The 20548-nt window shown below is 49.3% G+C and overlaps 1 protein-coding gene across 2 annotated transcripts in view; it reads left to right on the top strand.

Moving 5' to 3' along the window:
- FAM219A (family with sequence similarity 219 member A) overlaps nt 1-20548 on the top strand; it is a 129440-nt gene that overhangs the window by 91522 nt on the left and 17370 nt on the right. For both annotated transcript variants that reach the window (XM_019531870.1, XM_019531869.1), the window contains exon 3: nt 17588-17690. In XM_019531870.1, coding sequence (XP_019387415.1) covers nt 17588-17690 — 103 coding nt within the window. The remainder of the gene's footprint in view (nt 1-17587; nt 17691-20548) is intronic.

Raw genomic sequence — 20548 nt, 5'->3', positions numbered from 1 at the left:
TGAGTCAGACAAATGACTGATGAGCCAGAGCCCCAAACACAGACGTAACAACCGTGCAGTTGTCACGTATTGGAGCTTTGTTTCCTTTGGACAGTAGGATCTCTTAATGGGCTGTGGCACTGATTCATGTCGCCTTGTTAAAGGTATTTAAGTCTCAGATATTGGCACAGATTGGGTTTCTGCAGTGATTTAGATTTTTAAAGGGATCCCACCAGAAAAGACTGTATGTCCTAATCTGACCATTGCACAGGACTTACCACAGACAAGCATACACACAGCATGTAATGAAGAATTAAACAAGGGAGAGGAGGAAGCCAAGAAGGTGGCTCAGAAGAGTGTCACGGGTACAGCCTGGACGTGGGGGATCAGGGTTCAAAAGCAAGCCAAGGGTCAGAGCACCAGGTATCAATATGAATCTTAGATATCAATTGGAGTCTGGGTTGGGTCCATGGTCAAGGCCAGGCCAGGAGGTAGGGAATCCAGGAGCAAAGTACTGGGATCCAAGACAGAGGTGAGGCAGGATTGAAGCTAGAGCAAGGCTGGAGGCACCCAAGTAACCAGACTACCAACATTGCTGCCAGGACAATCCCCCAGGCCAAGCCGGAGGATTTTATAGCCCTCCCATCGAGAGCTTGTGTCTTCCATGGGTTTCCTTGGATCACATGGGGAAGTGCACAGGAAGGACCAGGCTGGGCTGTGTCTAGCACCAGGTTTGCTGCTTGGTGGCACCGTAGCCTGGGCCTCTGCCCACAAACCTAGAAAACCTGGGTTTGGTTTGAGCCTCCGAGGTCCTGACAGAGAATTAAATAAGTGACCAAGCTATAGAAAGGTGGCTGAGTCCATTGCACAGGACAAGAGGCTTTTGCAATGTCTGTGTTGCACACCTATCAATTCAAGGCAGAGGACAGGAAGGATTGATTTTAAGCCAAGGGAAGTTAACATCCATCTAACATCCCTGGCGGGTGAGGTCCAGTACTCTAATAGCTTTGAAGAACATTGTTTGGGTCTCTTGATAGGGTTCAGAGCAAGGGCGGAGGGGGTAACAGGCACCTTCTCAAGGCTCCATCGGATATGTGGAAATTCCCATGGGAAAAATATAATTATTGGTCTATAGCAAACTCCTAAGTGGAGCCTGTAGCCCAGAGGAAAACAAATCTCTTTCATGGTGTTGGAGGCTTGAACAAAGAGCAGCTTTGAAAGGCTTATGTTATATCTAGCAAGGTTATAGAATAATTCTAAAACTTTTCAAACGCAAGATAAAACAAAAAAATGCTACGTTCCCAACCTTACAGGCAGCTCTCTAGTCCAATGGGACATCACAGAATAAAGCATGCAAAGAAATTACGCAGACCCCAACAATACACAGGGACTTAAAAGGGAGAATCAAAGGGGTACTTATTATGCGTTCTCATTTGAATTGACCTATTTACTCTTGCACTGGGTGGCAGATCTAGCAGGCAGCGTTGGAGCTGGCACTTACCAGCAGTCGTGGAGAGGCTGCAGCATTCAAAGCCCTGATCTAAGAAATGGCATCATCGCAGGTGGAATAACGGCAGTTGTTGGCAAATCCTGGTTTCCTACTGGGGATCCTTGTTGACTTTGACAACTCTGCCTTGTGTGCACTTGAAGGCAACTCCAGCTTCATCTTTTCCCGAGTAGAAATGCGGATGTGCTCCACTGGGATGGTACAGCTCCTGTGCTTCAGGATCCTGGGGCATGGCCAGTTGGTTTTTGGGAAGATCTCAAGGATTTGTTTAAATTTGAAATCCCAAATCCCACATGGTATCCCAAAGCCAGCTCTACCCTTCCATTGGGAAGGAGTACAGACATGACTGAAGTTAGCTCCAGAAGTGGCCTCTTAGGCAAGTCTTGAGGGGGCATGCAAGTCAGGGGGTCCCTCCCACCCTTTAGCCCCACCACCCAGTGGTTAGGGCACTTGCCCAGAGAGTGGGAGACCTGTGTCCTAGGCTCCTCTTGCTCAGAGAGGGTTTGAACCTGCATCTGTTCTTTCCCACCAAAGTGCCCTAACCCCCAAACCTCGCTAGGCATTTTAGACTACTCTCCACCCTGCTGCTGTGTTCCCCCTGACGAGGGGAAAGATGTGTGGGGCCCAGAGGAGAACATAGCAGAGGGAGCTTGGCAGTGAAACGGGCACTGCCCTGGCAGGGAACGGCCCCTAGATCCATTGCATGTCTTCTATCCAATGGTGATTAAATGCAGAGTACAAGAAAACCCCGGGCCTGGAGCAGGGGCCAGACCCCAGCTCTCCACCCCCTTCCCATCTCACTGAGCTGCGCTGCCTCTGGCTTGGTCTTCTGGCCCCAGGTCTCTTCTCTCCCCTTCCTGGCTGCCCAGTGGGCCAGCTCGAGCAGGGTGGCACATGCTCTGGCCCCCTCCCTCCTCCTCTTCCCTCATGCAGTCACTAGTCATGGTTTTCCTGTTATTAAGGGTTTAGGCGCCTTCCCCATGGGAAGCCAGGCTAGTTATGCAGGAACAATAGGGTCTAAAACTCTGCATACGTGGTCCTACGTGCCTCTTACTCACCTAAAAGTCCAACGTGTGAGCGTGCCGTTTCTCAGCGGTTGAGACCAGCCATCTCCAGCCACGCTCGGGGGCAGGTTGTTTTCAGCAGAGGGCCCACAAACTCGCTTTTCCTTGCTACCCTTGACCCAACAGACCTGCAGGGGGTATTTCACCTGGACTTTCTCTGGGGCACAGAGAAGGGAGGTTTTTTGTTGTTTTGTTTTGTGGTTTTGGTTTTTTTGGGGAGGAGGGGGTTGGGTGGGGGTGTTTATGCTGTGCAGACATATTCTTGTACACCTTCGCAGCAAGTCCAACTGGAGACATGTCAGGGGCCACTAGTAAATATAAAGCATGGAGGGTTAATGATTTTGCAGGGTGCTAAGCATGTACAGCATGGCCTGAAGGTATCTTTTGATCTGACTGTCAGTGCCTTGTATACCAATGCAGTCAGCCAGCTGGGCTGTGGGGTCAGCAGCAACTCCGAACCCTGGTTTCGCAGGGCCAGCCAAACAGGTGTTGTGGGGTGAGAGAGCCCCTCCACGATTGTGTCAGCATTTGCACTATGGCAAGAGAACCCCCTTGTTCTTTACTGCAGCGACTTATTCCTTCACAGCTGGCCAGAGTTCGATAAGTCCAGTGGGACCCACATTACACCTGCCAGGGGTGTTTTTTTGGCCTTGCACAGAAAACGTGTCATCATTGATTAGGATCTGAATCTCAACTCCAAAGCCGTAGTCCTGCAGGGGGACTGAATGGGCATGAAGCGGCAAAACCCATTCCACTTCAAACCACAACAGGACTGTAAACACAGTCAGGGGGAGGAGAGGCATGGATTTATTACCATCACACTAGATTGGCTCCTTTTATGGGCGAAAAGATCATTTTCCTCATTTCTGATGCTGCACGCTCGTCCCGGGACCTGGGAATCAAACCCGTTTCTCCCTCCGTCGCCCATAATGAAAGCTTGCGTTCGGGTCTGCTGAGGTGGGCAGACCACAGTCTGTCTGGTGCACCAATAAGCATATGGGCTCCAGCAGGGCTGGCAGGAGTTAAGACTTGTCCTTGTCAGCAAAGGGAGCCAGTGTCACCTGAGGACACATGGGGAGTGCATACATGGGAGAGAGAAATGCCAGCCCAAGTTATTTTTCTGTCTAGCCCTGCATAATACCTCTGCGCGCTAAGCATGCTGGAGCTCCCTCTCCCAGCGACCAGCCCTGCTACATCCTGCTCCAGGCTGTCAAACCATTGCAGTTCTCTCCTCCAGATGAGAGATTTTTAAAGGCTGCAGATGCAGAGTGTCTCTCTCCCAGGGTGCAGAAACCCTTCAGGGCCCCCCAGCTCCGAAGGCTCAGATGCCATCAGCCCCTTGGGCTCTGCTGCCCTTTTGCTGGTGCGGAGCTGGAGATAAGTAAAAGGTTGTTATTCCCTGAAGCCTGTCACTGCCCTTCCTTTCACCTCGCAGTTGCAGCTGTTCCAGGCACACAGAGCTGTTGAAAGCACCGAGCATTTTCCTGCTACCCTTTTCTTTTCTCTCTGTTTTTTCTCTCCCCTCCTCTTTGAGTTCTGCATGTGCCGGATTCACGGGAGGGAAACTCTCCCTTTGCCCAGGGAAATATGAGTATTAAGTTATTTTCCATTTGGTGCTCAGCAGGGCCAGAGCTTTCAGTAGCATATTGTGTATGAAAAAGGGTCTGCGTCCTGAGAGGGCTGCTAAGCAGAGGGGAAAGGCATTGCTGTTGCATCTTCCCTGCATTTGCTTGAGTTCCTCCGGGAAAGAAACGGTGTCCTTTCTCCTGCTCTCGCCCCTTCCCAGCCCATTTCTAACAGTGCTCCCTACCAAGGTCATCTCCACGGTAGATAATCCCGTTGCCTTTACTTCCCATCCCATTAAAGTGCAATATCTCTAAAGTTGCTGATAACCTAATAGAAAGAAATAAGGACTGGTGAAAGGCCATGTTTGCCATCACCAGGCCTGGCCTCTATGGCTTAACAATGGGAATTAAGCATCTTTGACAGAAAATAACTTTGAAGCAGAGGAAGCCAGCCTTTCTGAAAATAGAAGGTGTTTCTCAGCAAGTCACCTCTCCAGTTCCTTTTCAGAGCATCTCCCCCCTTGCGTGAAGCTGGTGCTTGGCTCCCGCTCTCTTCTTTGGCAAAGCCCTCGCTCCCCGCTTGTCCCCATTGTAGGGCCCTCCTTCCCCCCATCCTGCTCGCGCCTGCCTTCCCATGCCGCCCTGCCCATCTGGGATAGCCTCCTGCCTGCAGAGCGGAGTGGAAATTTTCTGTCAAAGCCTTTTGTCTGCCTGGGCTTTGTGTAATGCAGGCTTCTGCAGGGAGCGGAAATGGGAAGCTTCTGGGCAGAGGGTGGAAAAGCTGCAGCTCTCCTTGGGAGGCTGCAAGGAGGCGATCTGACCAGCTGCCTCCTCACCGTCCTCCCGCTTTCCTTGTCGGCACATAAGAGCGAAGCTGGTTATCGTATAATAAAAGTGATTTGCAGTGAAACCAGAGCCAACAAGAAGCGTGCCCTAACTAAAACAAGGTATCTTGGAGGCTTCTCTCCCTACCCATATGCCTTAAATGTCTCAGGGGAGGGACAAGACCTCCTGTGCACCATTTGTGCTATGGCAGGGACCCCTTGCTCACTGGCTCTGGGTAGGCAGGGATGCACTCTGGCAGCTCCTTTTTTTCTTTCCCACTCTCATTTTATCAGCTCCCCCCACACGCATCCAGCTCCCAACTGAAACATGAATACGCCTCAGCCAGGTCGGTCCTTACACTCATATGCTCACAAGTTTCCTTGGGCAAGAGCTGCATGTGTGTGCACTGTGCCCAGCACAGCAGAACCACACACCTGACAAGTCTTAGCTAATGGCTGAGCAAATACAGGTTGATTTTTCCCCCTCTTTGATGGATGCAGCCAGCCAGAAGGAGGAAGAGGGAGGCAGGCATGTCAGGCTGCCAGAATTTCTGCCTCGCTGGGTGGCTGAGATGAGTGGGTCGGATAGCAGGGACTCTGCCAGTTCTGGGTACTCTCATGCATGCCCTCGTGAAGCCAGCCTGCTGCTGGGAAGCATATTCAGAAATCCCCCCCAGACTTAATTTTACAGTGGAGAGATGTGGAGTCCCCCAACGTTGCACTTTCTTAGGGGGACTAGCCGTGCTTCAGCATCTGTTCTCCTCTGTCCAAGAGTGCAAGCATTCGTTTTCCAGGCAGCGCTAACCTCTGGTGTAGCAGTGCCCTCGGGGCACTCTCCGGCAGCCGGCCTGGCCTGCATTAGGACAGCTCACCTGTGTGCGCTGTTCCTCAGTCACATGGTGCACACAGGGGACAACAGGATGAGGAATTATGTGTGTTCTCTTAAGTCTCTTTGCAGTAAATGCCAGTAAAACCCCACGTTCCCACCTTGGATGTCAGAGCTGTAGGTGAGTGTGCCCGTCTGCAATTCTGGTCTCTGCGGAAGAGGCTCAGTTCGCTCTTCACCTTGCTCTGAAGGTGCTTCGCTGCACCTGCAGCTGGGCCCCTGGCAGCAGGGACATGCCTCATCTCGCAGCTGGCTGGCCCTTCCCTGCTGCAGCTCTTTTTGGTGGGAAACGTGTGTTTTTCACCCTTCTGGCTCCCCTGTGGCCATCTGCTTCCCAGAAGTGACTCAGGGGTGTGTTTTTCTTTTGGGGACCTTCCCCAAAGCTCCACTTCCCCTTCTGAAGTGTACGTAACCGCTGCTGTCCATATGCCAGCAGCACGTGAGGCCAAGAAAGAGCAGAGCAAAGGCAAGACCTCTGCAGGGAGCAAGTACCTTCATGGAGGGTCAGCTGGGGGCTGAGGGTAGTTCCTCCTCCGTCGCAGGAGTAGCCTCACCCCCAGCTCCCACAACCAGGAAAGGAGGCAGGCAGCAGAGAAAAGGCAGGTGTGAAGCAAGCAGATGCCTATCCTACCTCCGCCAGGAGACCGACACTCGGGGGGCAGCAGAAGAGCTCACACCAGCAGCCACGGGCTGAGGAGCTGAGCCACCAGACTCCGCTTGCAGCCAGCTCTAGCAGGTCTCCCCAGGACTTCCAGCTGGCGTCCCTAGCTTGCAGCTGCAACGCAGACACTAAGCAGGAAGGAGCAGAGGGATTTCGTTTTCACTCCTTGAGATTCCCAGAGGGAGCTCCCAAGGGACAGAAGAGGTAGGTGAGCCCAGTCTCTTTGAGGACAAGGCACAGCTCTCATCTCTTCAGATACTCCTGGCCTGGGTTCAGTTTTTCTCCTTCTGAAGCAAGATCCAGAGGGGGAGCATGCAGCATCTGGCCAGACCCCAGCCCTAGACCCTTCTCCTCCTCTTCTGGGTGCGGTGTGGGACAAAGCTAGAGAAAACTAAGGCATGGGTCCAGCTGCTTCTTCTGCAAGAAGCATGTTCCTGTCCCTCGGGGGCAACAGGTAATGCCTCCTCCTCCACACTGGGAGAGGTACTGCCAGGAGACTGCTAAAATGAGAAGCCAGACACTTTCCATCTGCGTGCTCTGAGACTGTTCTCAGGATCCCCAGGGCTCTGCCATATGAACTGTAACTCCAGCCCTCTACTCATGCTCTCTAGGAAGAGCAGCAAAGACCAGAAAGGGGGTGTCTAACCACATTGGTAAAACGGGTAAAATTGTGGCTGTTACCCCAAGCTGTTCCTGCACCTTGCTTTCACCCCTGCCACCCAAGCTTCTGTGGCTGCCACCACCACCCCTTGGCAGCAAACTAGAAGGATGAAAAGCTGCACAAGAAGACTCTGACAGTTCCTGTCCTGGACCAATCCTATACCACAGCGTGAATCCGAGAAGCAGCAACCTTACAAAAAAACTCCCAGAAAGCTAATTAATGAGAGTTTAATCAGCAGATTGGTTCATCATAACCGTATTAAATAACTAAATGGGCTTTGGGACCATTTGTCAGAGGTCCAGACAATGGAAACCTCTCTAACGAAGAGATCAAAATGGTAATCCTGTTAAAGGAATAGGTTTACCATGCATAAAGGCTTTGTAGTTGAATTGCCACTGCTCCCAAGTACTTCGGATTCAGGCTGATAAGCAGAATAGCAGTAACATAACACCCCAGGCCCTTCTTAGCCTGCTGTCTTGCCGAAGGTTCACAGTAAATCCATCTAGCGAAAGTATACTCCAGCAGCTCTGCTCCAGCTACTAACATATCTGTGGGGCTGCACTCTTACAGTTAAACAGTGAATTTCTTCCTTTAGCAGAGAAAACACCTTAGGTGCTGCTATCTACAATAGTTAATTGTCGAAGGATTGGAACATGATGAGCATCCACTCAGCTGGGATGCTTGCTAATCAATTCTGGTCGGATTACTCCCTCTCTTTTCCTTGTATTAAGTACAGACTGCCATATCACTGCTAAGGGCTGTGGAACAAAAATCCACAGGTGACAGGAGTTTTGCACTGAGGGTGACGGATATGTAACGGGTCTGCATTCTTGTGTTTATACCCAGGATCTCAAATAGGTCCACGACGGTCGCTTAAGGTGCCTGCAGTCAGTGTAGGGAGAAGGAAAGGTTTGGAGTTCTGCTCAAAAAGAAAAGGTACTTCAAACAACGTCAACCCCTGTCAAGTAGAGCCTCTGTTATCTGTTTGCTTTCAGCTAGCGGAGGGTGATATAATGGTCCAGTAGCACAGATAGTCCAGACAGCAGTGCTGCTTACTAGCCAGGAAATTAAAATTTCACACAACTATAACCTTTGTAGAGTAAATTAAGTACAAGTCTTTTATAGGTTGTAAAGCATATACCTTAGCTCATTTTGCTATCATTCAGCCCATATTTTAGACTTGTGGAAGTACGTAAGATTGGCTAAATGTCTGTGCAGTGCAAACCTAGCTATCCAAAGCTCCATTCAAGCACTTTGATATGAATGGGCACGGAGTCATCACCTTTATAGCTGAAGGCTGGGAATGTTTCCTATAAACCTTGGGAGTGAGCGGGTTTATACAGCACACGCATCACTTACCCTGGTAAAACACATGTTAAGTTATACTCTCTTACACGCGTTGCTGGGCTTGAATGTTTCTTTATGCAACATCAGGATCCATTGCATACCAATTTTGAGGCACATACTGATGTTAAATCTATTTACCTGATAGATGGTTATTATTGCACAGTTAGAGTGTCTGGTATTTGAGATGAAGACAAAGCTGTTCTCCACAGAGTTAGTGTGCATCTAATGGACTTTTCTTTTTTTAAAACTTCATAATGCTGCAGTCGAGCTGGGCCAAGCAACTGGGTGTCTCCAAAAACTTTATTAAATTTGAGACAAAAATGATGAGTATGCACTTGCAGAAATTGGTTTCAAATTAAATTGCTTTGCGTTTTTTGTCGCTTTTTAAAATGGGGCAGGCAGGCAGCAGAGTTCAATTCTGAATTATGGAATAAAAATCTGCAGAGTTTGGGGCATGTCGAACTTCTCAGTTGTGTGTGTGCAAATAATGTAACACCTCCATCTACTTGAACTTTCCTCCTCTGGATGGTGGGGAAGGGGTTTTCCTAATGTAATTTAAAAATGGCCAAAGAAATCTCTTTAGAAATGTATCATTTGGGGAAGGAAAAATGCTGTTGGGACTGAACAATTGTAAACTAAATGTATTTGGCTATAGTATAATGCTGAGGTACCATCCACCATTCACAAAAGTGGAAATAATCTGATGTATATTATTTGTAGTATCTCCTGGTTAGCAAAAGCAAAAACCTCCAGCTACTAATCCAACATCTAAGAGGAAAAATCAGAGGAGGATGTCTTCCAGTAAAGGTCCTCGTGCACCGGAGCTGTTACTGGTGTTGCCTAGATCCTGTCATGGTAGACACACTTGCAAGCCATAGGCACAGGTGCTGCAAAGTCAAGTGAAGGGATATCATGGCTGTCCATTGCTCGTAGGTCAGCATGCTCTAAAGGCAATAGCTGGGAAGTTATATACTGGCAACTGCCATATCTAGGAGGCTGTTCTTGGATCAAGTGTAGGACTAGGAGCCAAGAGTCTCTGAGCTCTACTCCCAGAGCTACCGTAGGTACCGGTGTCTCTCCTACCCCACCTCCCCTATAGTTCATAGCCTTAGGACTTTCTTTACCAGACCATCAGCTCTCATGGAGCACCTTACTTCCTTGGATGTCAGAAAACTGGGCAGACTGTAAGGACTGAATGCCCAGGGGAAGATTGCACCCTGTTATGAACTCTGTGCCTTAGTTGCCTCCTAAACAGAGGCCAAATAAACTATTATCTTATTTTTTTTTAAAATAGCTGTCATTCTGCAATGGCTTATCCTTCTGCTGGATGAGAGTTGTGCCTCACCTTCCTACGGAGGGGCACAGACAGTATTATCAGACTGGCAATGAGAAGGCCTCTCCAGGCACCACTTGGGAGGAAGGGACTCCTTACTCAGTGGATAAACCAGGATTAGCTCCGTGGGCGCATCTGTGCAATCTAATGCAGCGCTGTGCAAAGATACCCAGGCTAGCTCAGGTACCACAAGCAGCATTTGCAGGAGTGGGGGGCAGATGAATATACCCTGCTTCCCCACAGGACTGGTTAGCCTGGGCAGAACACCATGCTACCCCAGCCCTACTGGTCCTGGTCCCTGAGTTTGGCTGTTGGGAGCTATCTTGGAGATCTGCATGGGAGTGAATAGTGTGTGGACACATCCTGTACTGCTCAGTATGTAAAGCATAAATTATTTGTTGCGCTAGCTGTTTAATTAGAAGCGGAGGCCCAGACCCTTGGTGTTGCTAATGGATGCAGGCATGGCCTTTGTGTCCCCCACATCAGAGGGCAGCTTGAGACTAGCCAGACCCTTCTAGTGATGTAAAGCAGCCTGGCTATGAGCAGTCCAAGGGGACAAAATGACAGGCAGAGTTCAGCAAGGCATGAGGAAATGCAGCTGACATTTTCTGAAGGTATCTGTCTGTTTGCAGCCCTGGTACGTCAGGGAGCTCTGAGTGCAGCTATATAAGCTTGCTCTTATGGGTCACGTCCTACATTTAAACATAGCCAGCTGGTTTCCGCAAAGCTCCTTGGGTCCGCCGAACCGAGGGGCTTTAGCTAGAAACACAGAAGGTGGCTGAACTGCCCCAACTTGGAACCTCACTTATTCGAAACTTCACTGAAAATGCGTAAGCACGTCTGCTGCAAGGAAGAGGTATTTGAGATAATCAGGGCTGTTCTTTGCGGCATATAAATGTCAGTCCATATTCCCCAGGTGTGTGGAGAAGAGCAGCCTGGGAACAACCCGATTCTCCTCCATGTCCTATGCCGCCTGGCTCCAGAAGTGCAAAGGCCGGTCTCTTCGGGAGCATGAGGCATTTTCCAGCTCCCATGCGAAAATGCAGATCTCACGATGGGCTGCTTTGATCGCTGCAGCAGCAGAGTGCAGAGGGGTTGTTTTCTTCTGCTCACCGTACACCCATACTCAGTGCGCACACACAGCTTCCATCACAGTGAATAATGGAGGGGGAAACGGGCCCTGAAATCTGTTCCAGAAGTGACGCAGTTCTGCTTGACAAATGGCCTCTGTCAGAGGGGAAGTGAGTGAAGGTTTTCCTGCTGGCAGAACCCATGCTAATACGCCTGCACTCAATTACAAGAGTAAAGTGAAAGTTGGGTCTAGGAGTTGCCGTCAGCATTTCATTCCTTTCCCTTCCTCGCTCCAGACTCCATTGATCATTCAGCAGAATATGACCAGACAGGTGGATTTTATTCACTGTGCACTGTACATGCGCTGCTCCTTGCGGGGCAGACCCAGGTAGCAATTCATCAGGGGATGCATACAGCCCTCAGCCTCTGAAGTGCTCCCGTCCATTGACAGGGCAGCAAGGAGTCAAACATCTCCGACCACCTCATTTCCTAGGACCCAAAGATGGAAAAAGATCTATTACATCACAGAAAACCAATTTCCCTTTGTCCTCCCAGCTCATCAAATCCCAGGGGCCTATGCAATGTGGTTCCCTGCAACAGAGCATTGCCTCTGGTTAGTCCGCCAGGAAAGCAGGACTGAGAGTGAGAGGAAGTGTTTTGTAGGATCGGAGTCTTAGCACAGCTCCTTAGCATGGGCTAAAGGCAAAAACCTCCCGCCTGAACTTTGCACCTTTTGCTTCAGGTTTGCAAAATTAACACTTGTACAGAGTACCGAGGGTTTTCTATATCATGTTCTGTATTACAGGCTTTATCACTACTTTTTTGTGCAGAATACTAAGCTAGCTGAACACAGGGCCTAGCAAGCATATACAAAGTGGACTGACTTATGGAATACAAAAACCCCATTCATTTATAGGCCAGAGTTCAGTATCAGAACTGGTTATGATTTTTTTAAGACTGAAATCAAGAGGAATAAATAGTTCCTTGGAATTGTTTAAGCTGCAAATTTATAAACCGGCATGTCTGGCTAAACCTGTTCTGCATCAACTCGTCTGTCTATTTATCCTCTCTTCTGATAAAAGGAAAAAAGCAGGGGCATGGAACAAAACTCGAAGGCATTCACTTTAAAATGAAAGCAGGACATACTGTTTTATTTAATCCCTGATGACTCCACGGGACTCATTGCAGCTAGATCCTCTTGAGGCAGCCGGTTTGGATAGGCTGAGGAAAATAGGCTTATATGTATGAGAGCATCCCCAAGTATTAGCAAAGGTGTTTTTGCTTCCATTCTGTGAAGCATGAGCTCCTCCAATGGAGGCTCCCTCTGGACAGTGTATTTTGTATCTGGCCACTGCAGTGGCTCTTGCCCCTTTCTCTGGGGCACTCTTCAAAGGATCTTGCAGCACCCCAGGGTGCCGCAGCATCCTGGTTGAGTATCCCTGGACCACTGTTTTAATCATGTCATTTTAATATGTTCCTTTATGCTAAGGAAATGAAGCCTTCATTACCAATAAAGCTGCTTCAGTTGCCTTGCCCCCAGCAAAGCACTTGTTGGAGATGCACTTGAAGTAGACACTGGAGATGTGCACTGCGGAGTGAATTCTTCATTGCTCCATTTGGGTGGCACTATTATCCCTGTATTGCAATAGTGTTTTTAGGTCTGGTCCTCACTGTGCTAAGCCGTATACAAACCCCTACCAGAGATGGTCCCTGTCCCAAAGAGATTGCATGCGTTGTCTCATCTTTGGCAGCAGATGCAGAGTCAAGAAAGAAGCCCAGGGTAACGCTGGCGCCATTTTGAAGCGACAACCCACTGCCCAGCTTTTGGAGAAAACGCTTACAGGAAACAACCTGCCTTCCTGGCCTCTTTGTGCAGATCATCCTTCTTAGTGAAATATCGGAGCATTGTGTGAATGAGGGAAGAAACCGTGCTGCAGACTGCAGCAGTGCGATAGTGGATGAAGGACAGGGTGAAAAGGGCCGACGTGGTGGTTTGCTGAGCCCTGTTCTACCGTGCTCCCCCTCTCCCGCAGTCCAGGGCAGCTTGGCAGCGTGGCAGGGGGATCCTGCTCCCCCTCCTCCTTTGCACATGCTGTCCCACATGTTTTCTGACTGCATAATGTCAGCAATTAACATAAATGGAAGCAGTGCAGCCCCGTTCCCCAGGGTGCCAGGCTGAAAGCACATCGCAGTCTGCATTCTCTGACCCATCTGCCCATGTGGAAGCAGAGCTGCCACTGCCTTCCACGTGGGTATACGGAGCCAGGTGGATTACCCCGAACGAGACAGAGCCTATTAACGGCGAGACAGGAAGTTCAGCAATCTAATTGAGCTCCTCACAGGCGCCCCGTGAGAGCACACGGCACAGGCAGGCAGCTTCCCGGCTCCCGGGGTTTGAGCACAGCACCAAATGCAGTGGAAGCTGGGGTGAGTCATGCCCGCCTGCTCCACTCAGCCAGGGGTACACAGGTGTCTCGAACCCGCTCAGCCTCCCAGAGCCACCTCCCAGGAACTAGATGACAGACCTCATTGGCATGCATGTTTACGGTTCAGTGCAGTTTACATAAAAGGCATAAAATCAAAGGGAAGTGGCACGTTTCAGACACTGTTTAATGGTTTCCATGGAAGATGCGGCCTCATTATAACACTGCCCTTCTGTGGAATTGGTATTGACTTCTCCGAAATAGCTGAAGAACAGCCCTGTGTCTATTCCCCAGGCGTAAAGACCCTGTTCTCTTCAGTGTCTGCCACACAGGCTTTGTACTGCTCTTTAAACAGCTAAGGCACCCAGCATAAAAGCCTGGAAGGGGCTTGCAGGGAGTCAGTGCTCTCTGGTTGTTCTCTGTTCACCTCTTGTTTCAGGGATCTTTTTCTTGCTTTGCTGCACAGAACCAGGAGCTCCTGCCTGGGATCTAACATTCCCATGGGGAGTTATCCAGAGTTCGGCAGTTCCTACGACCCCTTCTTGATTAGCAGGAACCGATTTGCCAGCTGGTTGCTTTGCAGCCTTATGAAGGTCATTGCATGTGTGGGGAATGCTGCATGCAGTATGTTCTGTCCTCGGTAAGAGAAACCCAACCCCAGTAACTGCAGAAGATGAAGGGACAGGCTGTCCAGGCTAAACCTTCAGTTGATCTGATCCCCTAAATTCAGCAAAGTCAGCCTCTGGAGGGGAGATCCTTAAGGCCAGTCCAGGTGCTGGTGCGAGTGGCAGGGTAATGCAGGAGGTGGGACTTTTCCTGCTCACCTGCATGTTGTGCAACAGGTGCAGTTTCTTGGATGAAACAAAAAGTCGAGGTCCTTAATGGACACTGCGGGGTTCCCAGGTCCTTATGAAAATAGCAGCCCTTTTACATTCAACAGGCAAATAGTTAACAGTGGCCACAACACAGGACTCCCATCTAGAACAGTGCCCTCCCCCCTGGGCTGCAGAGTTCAGCTCTCTCTAACTTATTCCCCTTTGTACCCCATGAACCTTGTACTCTTGGCTGTGCAGGAGAGGCAAGAGCCCCCTCCACAGCCTAGCATGTAACCTTCTAGCCAGGCCATTTCCTAGGAAGTGGGAGAGGTGGGTTTGAATCCATGCAGACTGAAAAGGGTCTAAAACCCAGATCTCCCACTTCCTGGGTGAGCGGCCTGGACACTAGGCTACTGGGCAAAGGCAGGCACCATCTGCATCACCAAAGCCCCTCATACAGAAGGCCTGCTGGGTTGTAAGCTGAAGTCAAGGATCCTTCCATGATGCATCTCCAGGTCAGATGCCTCCGCTCCAAGGAGAAGCAGGGGTTCAGACACCCTCCTGGATGTGGCACTCCTTCACCTGCTTTTACTGAGCATCAAAACCATTAGGATCATCTTCAAGAGACACTAGTCTCCCAACTCACTGCCCAGGAAGCATAAACCCCCTGGGCAAGGAACCTAAATTTTAGACATCAAAATGCTGAGGTGGAGATGCCTTAGAGGGCAGTTCAGATCTGGCCTGCAGCTCCCCAGACTGGGACCTTCTGCAGTGCACAGAAGCCAGCGTTCAGCTCCCTGAGATCCAGCGGGTAAGCACCCAAGGGGATCAGCGGCTGCTGGCTGGGGATATTTCGGATCACTTCTTGTGGGTCAGGCACCCGAGCTCTGTCCAAGTCCAGTGATGGTCAGAGCCCAATGCTTCAAATTTTCAGAATCTCAAAGCTCCCATTTTCCAAAAGGAGCCAGACATTAAGTACCCAGGACCCCTTCATCTTCAGTTTTCCTTGGGCACCAAGGGGCTGGAGTCACTTGTGATGCTGGAACCCGCATTCCTGTGCCACTTCTGGAAATGTCACCTCCAAGCCACAAAATAGGAAGCCAAGGGGTCATGGCAGAGGCAGTGGATCATGCAGGTCGCAAACACGTCTCATATAACAGCACTGTCATCGTTGCCCATTTGCTTTATGAAGTTCAGAGGTTGCTGGGTGTTGTACGGAGAAAAACCTTGGCTTGCTTTTGGACTGATTGAACAAATGCATCATCTGAAATGGAAAACAGAACTGGTGCTTGCCCTGTGCTGTCAATGGGAGGTAGAGAATGATGATCCGTGTTGAAAGCTTGAACCTAACTATCTTACAGCAGAAGGAGATCAGCAACAAAGCATATGATCCCCCATGTGTGGAGTCAGGGACCTGTTGGGAATCATGACGCCTCTTAAGCCCTTTACGGCTTGTTTGTAGAGTACTCATTTCCCTACACAGGCAGAGGCCCATAGCCTTTCCACAGTTTAAGTTGTAATTAGGTTCCCCCCTAACGCCCTGTGTTTCCCCCCATCTTTATGTGGTGTAAGAATATTCGTTGCTGAGAAATCCCAGTCTGGTTTGGAGCTGAGGCCACAGGAGGTTGCTGTGGTCTCTGTCCCACACCTGACCCATGTAACTCAGCCAAAGGAAATTACTAGTCCATCCTGTTCCTACAAAGCCCGATGGAGTTTATTCACCGTTGACATTAGCAGGATCAGAATTGCATATGGTCCAAGCAGGTGTAGGGTGCTCCTAAGTCCTGATACCACATTCATTGCCACAGGGTCTGAGTATCTTTTCTGATTGCTTTTGACATGTAGGGTCCTTCTGCAGCTGAAAGCAGAACTCTTGCTGCCGTTCCCTTCTTCACCCGTCACACGTTTCCCTGCCCTTGTCCCCTGCACTCAAGTCACACAGATGTTCCTAGCTATGGGGCTGGCTTCCCTTCAAGAAAGTGCTTCTCTCAAAGAACATGTAATAACAGCTTTATTTCCTCTCACCCAACAGAGATGGAGCACGCACTAGAGCACTGCAAACACTGCAGGGAGAACCATAATCACAAGAAAAGTTCCCCAGCCAGTAGCACTGGGAGGCTTCAACCCAGCCTTAACTGCCCCATCATTCAGGTGCAGAAGGCCAGAAGCTTCCAGCATGTCTTTGAACTCCATCAAACTCAGAGTGATTTTATCTGGCTCTTCTCCTGGCTGGCTCCAGACTCTGTTTTTCCCTGGGAGCCCTCGCTTGCCTTTCAGAACAAAATGAGGGCAGTTAGCCCCTGTCTTCTCTGGCAAACTGCTAAGGCAACCCAACTGATTTCCCCAAGGAGAGCAAGAAAGGAACATAAAGCAAAATGCTGCAACATAAAATAGACATAAAACAGAGGAGAAAAATAGCAGATAGGGCTGCTTCCGTATGCTGTCTAGATCCCATTCTTGCAGCCACGCCACAGGCAACGCAAGTTGTATCAAGTACAGAAACAACCCCACTAAGCATCAGACCACCCATTGCCACCCACCTGCACCCTTTGGTCTTACTTGGGTCAGAAGCTTTCCTGGGCTGGGTTGAGGTCTTTCTGCAAGGGTGGTACAGCATCTGCCCTCCGTCCTTGCATCTCTCATCTCTTGACACCCCCTCAAGTATAAATAACACCGAGCTATGGAGGGCCGAGTTTTGGGGCTGCAGGGCCTGAATTATACTTGCAGCTCCATAGGTGAACACTTTTATTAGGGAAGGTGATCATAGCCTGTCCATAGGTAAAGCTGACTTTGAAACAGCTCTACTTCCAAATCTACTTTCTGCTGTTCTGTTTTTCAATTCCCATCTCATCGACAGCTAGTTCATGCTCTGAAAAACAAGTACACCGAGTAATGTTCTGCAAATAGGACTGCAAAGTGCTTGCTATTTTAAAAAAAAAGGCAAGGAAAAGGTGCAAAGCAACAATGAGATTCAATTGGGGGTAGGCATGTGAGCCCATACCTGGGGACAGATAATAAGCAATACAAAGCACAGAAGGAAAGAGTAAGGAGCAAGGCAATAATGCTTCCTGAAGCAGGAGTAATTAGCCTTGCAGGGAAGTGGTAACTTGATGTTAAACACTAGATTGGACTAGAAAATGTATTGTAGACAAGGACCCTGCTTTGGCAGGAGATTCTCTTGCATCATCATTTTCTGGTAGTTCCTAATTTGTTCTCATAGCCAGGAAGCAGGTGATCTCAAGGGCTGGCTTCCCATATCCGCATCCCCAGAGTAAGCTCTAATGCAGCTTGCCCTGCCCTCAAGCCAGGCTCCGGAGATAGAGAGCACCCGTTTCCAGGCATTTCTTTTTGCTGCACCTTTCACCAGCTCAGGATTCAGCTTTGTAAGCTGCAGGGTCGCCAGGCAGTTGACATCGCTCACCTTGCTCTCACTTTTTTGTTTCCTGTGCAGAGAAGCAGCGGGAACTAGCTCGGAAGGGTTCCCTGAAGAATGGCAACATGGGAAGTCCGGTTAATCAGCAACCCAAGAAGAACAACGTGATGGCCCGGACAAGGTAGAGTATTTTAAGTGTTCAAGTATGCCAGGTACCACCCACCCTGGAGGGCTTGCTAGGAGACGGGGACAACCTTGGTTCCTATTTGCATAATGCTGAGCACGCTGACTGTCGGTAACGGTAATGCCGGCTCTCTTGGGATCCGACAGGCCCCAGGCTCCATCTGCTGCATTGCACTAAATTTCTCGGGGAGATACAGACAGCAGCAGGGCCCAGAAATGGTGAAAGCTCGCTTGGAAAGGACTCATCGACTCCTCTTGAAAGGAAGCCATCGGTCCTGTTGAAAGCAGACTAAACCCGAGGCTCCATTTGATTGACCAAGGTGCTCATGCAATCCAGAAGGCCATGTAATCCATCAGGCAGGTGCGTGTCTGACGCTACCTCCAATAACAACAACCTGATTTAGAGCTTAGCTCTGACTCTGCAGCTCTTATCCCAGTAATTTGGCTGCACCTCTTTGAATACAAATGCTTCCAAACCCAGATTGACTTAACAGCCCATCTGTATATGTGTGGCTCTATATACTGTTCTTCCTTACACATGCACCTTTTCCCCAAAATCAACCCCCCCCCCCAAACTGGGGGGTGTTTAAGGTGGGGATGTTGTGTTCTTCACTTGAAAAAAAAGCAAGCTGGAGATGCTGTTCATGCCCTGTGTCTGCCAAGGTGGCCGAGTCCTGTGTTAACCCTCCCACAGCCATAGCTGTTGGCTTAGCACTGTAGCTTGAGCCTGCAGCAGCATGTGAGCTGCTGGAAGTATCTTGATTAGACATCTAATGTGGAAACAGCACTTCATTGGCAGGAACTTATATAAAGAATTACTTGCAGTAAATCACTAACAGTCTTGCTGCTGCCCTTGGAATGGCAAAAGTCCTAAACTTGTGCAACCCGGTGCGTCTGCACATGATGCTCCGGTGCTGTAGCATCACGCCACAGGGACATAACAACCACACGCATCTACACGTGATGGCAGCTACTTTGCCGTAGCAGCACACGGCCTCATTATAGTGTGCCGCTACAGCAAAGTAGCAGCTAAAAACAACCGTGCACCTTGCATACGGCACAGTATGGGTTGCTACTACTCTGTGCTTTAGTACTTCCAAAAGGAAGTAGCAACTTTGCACACCCACAGGATGTGTCCTGGAGATGGACAGTGTCTAGGAGATGCGTCATCTCAGGAGACAGTCTGGGTGAAGCAGCTGGCACCCAGAACTTCCTGATGCTACATTTCCTGGATGCTCTGTGTTCCCAGGAGGACAGAGGCAGCCAAGACTAGTAAAATCTCCCCTACCCTCCTCCCCCATTTTCTGTTTTCCAAAAACAAGGTGTGTGTTTTATTTGGAGTGTTATATGCACAGGGAAATAGGGTATTTCCCAGACTCTGAACAGCATCACCATGTTCCCAGAGCCAGTAAATACTTAGTTTGTGCTACTCACTGTTACTGGTGGCTAGGCCACCTGGGCACCAGCCCCACACAGTTCAGCTCTGTTCCCCATTTATTGCCCATAGCACTAATCAAGTTTCAAGAAACAACAGTGAGCATAAATAGAGAATTTTTAATTGCTGATGACCAGCTAACCAAACCAACTCGTTGAGGTGAAGTGTTGCAGGGGACCATTACATCGCCGAAGTGTGATAAAACAATTACATCTCTTATACGTTTATTAAACATTGAATAGCTGTAGAAACCAGTCAGATTCTAATGACTGCATAAAAAAGCCAATCACCGGGCACAACACAGAGACCCAGACAAGCATACCCTATTTCACTGGTTTGGTACATGTACCAATTAGTTAGCTCCTTATTACTGAGTCTTTCTTCAGACTTCCCTGTCTTCTTGGAAGATGCTTCACTAACTTATCTTCCAGGTGTGATCTGGAGGGGCTTTTAAGCGCTCTGCTTATTATATATTTAGCAGCTCAACTTCTTGTTTTGTACAGCTTTAGGAGCAGGGGCTATCGTCACAGTTTTAATGCCAAATTCCCCAGCCAGACCTGTGCCCGGCTGGAAAGCAAGTATAACTCCAGGACGTCGCCCTCAAACTTGTATCTGGGACAAGATGTTTTATGTGCTTCATGGTTTGGTCAGGGTTTCCACCATCGCATCCAGGCAAGGTTTTTAGGTGCCACTTGTACATCAGGTGGCCACACCAGCCATGTCCAGTGTTTATCCTATTAAGGGTTGTCCACGTGCTCCGTAGAAGGTTAAAGCCCGGTTGTTGCCATGTTGGGTCAGAAACACAGTGTTTATTTGGGAAAGTGTTTTCTGCCCGCACTTTCCTCCCAGACTCTTCAGCGCCGTGGTATAGAAGGTGCTCGGTTCGTGTTCAAAAAGGTTTTCATGAAATCAGCTCAGCTGAGCCTGGTGCTCTCTTCTAGGAGGGAGAGGAACTTGATTAGAAGAAGAAACTTAATTAAACTAGGGAGAAAGGAGGGGTGGTAAAAGGGGTGGGGGGAGGCCTGGTAGAAGCTGACGTCCTGTTTTGCTAAAGCTTTGTTGAAGCCTTAGCAAGTCAGGATTGGGACACAGGGCCTCTAGTCCAACACACAAGGAAATACTCAACTGAATATTTTCTTTTATCTAATTTTTAATTTTTCTCTCCAAACTCTCCAGAAAAGTAGAATCTCACTGATCTACGTTTGAGGTGGGAGCAGTACTAGCTCAGGGAGGGCTCTGTTTGAGTACCACAGCAAAGGTGCTGGTTTTCAGTGGACACCTGTGCTTAAAAAGAGAGGAGGATGTTCATGGGCAGATGAGAGAGTTGCAAAGATTACCATGTATGAAGTGCACTAAAAGCTGCCCTTCAGACCCTCTTCATATTCTACGTGTCCATCTGACAAGATGTTTTGTTCAAAGTC

The sequence above is a fragment of the Crocodylus porosus genome, unplaced genomic scaffold, assembly GCF_001723895.1.
Source record: "Crocodylus porosus isolate Cpor-Errol unplaced genomic scaffold, CroPor_comp1, whole genome shotgun sequence".
Lineage (NCBI taxonomy): Eukaryota > Metazoa > Chordata > Crocodylia > Crocodylidae > Crocodylus > Crocodylus porosus.
This window is presented reverse-complemented; position numbering and strand designations above follow the sequence as displayed.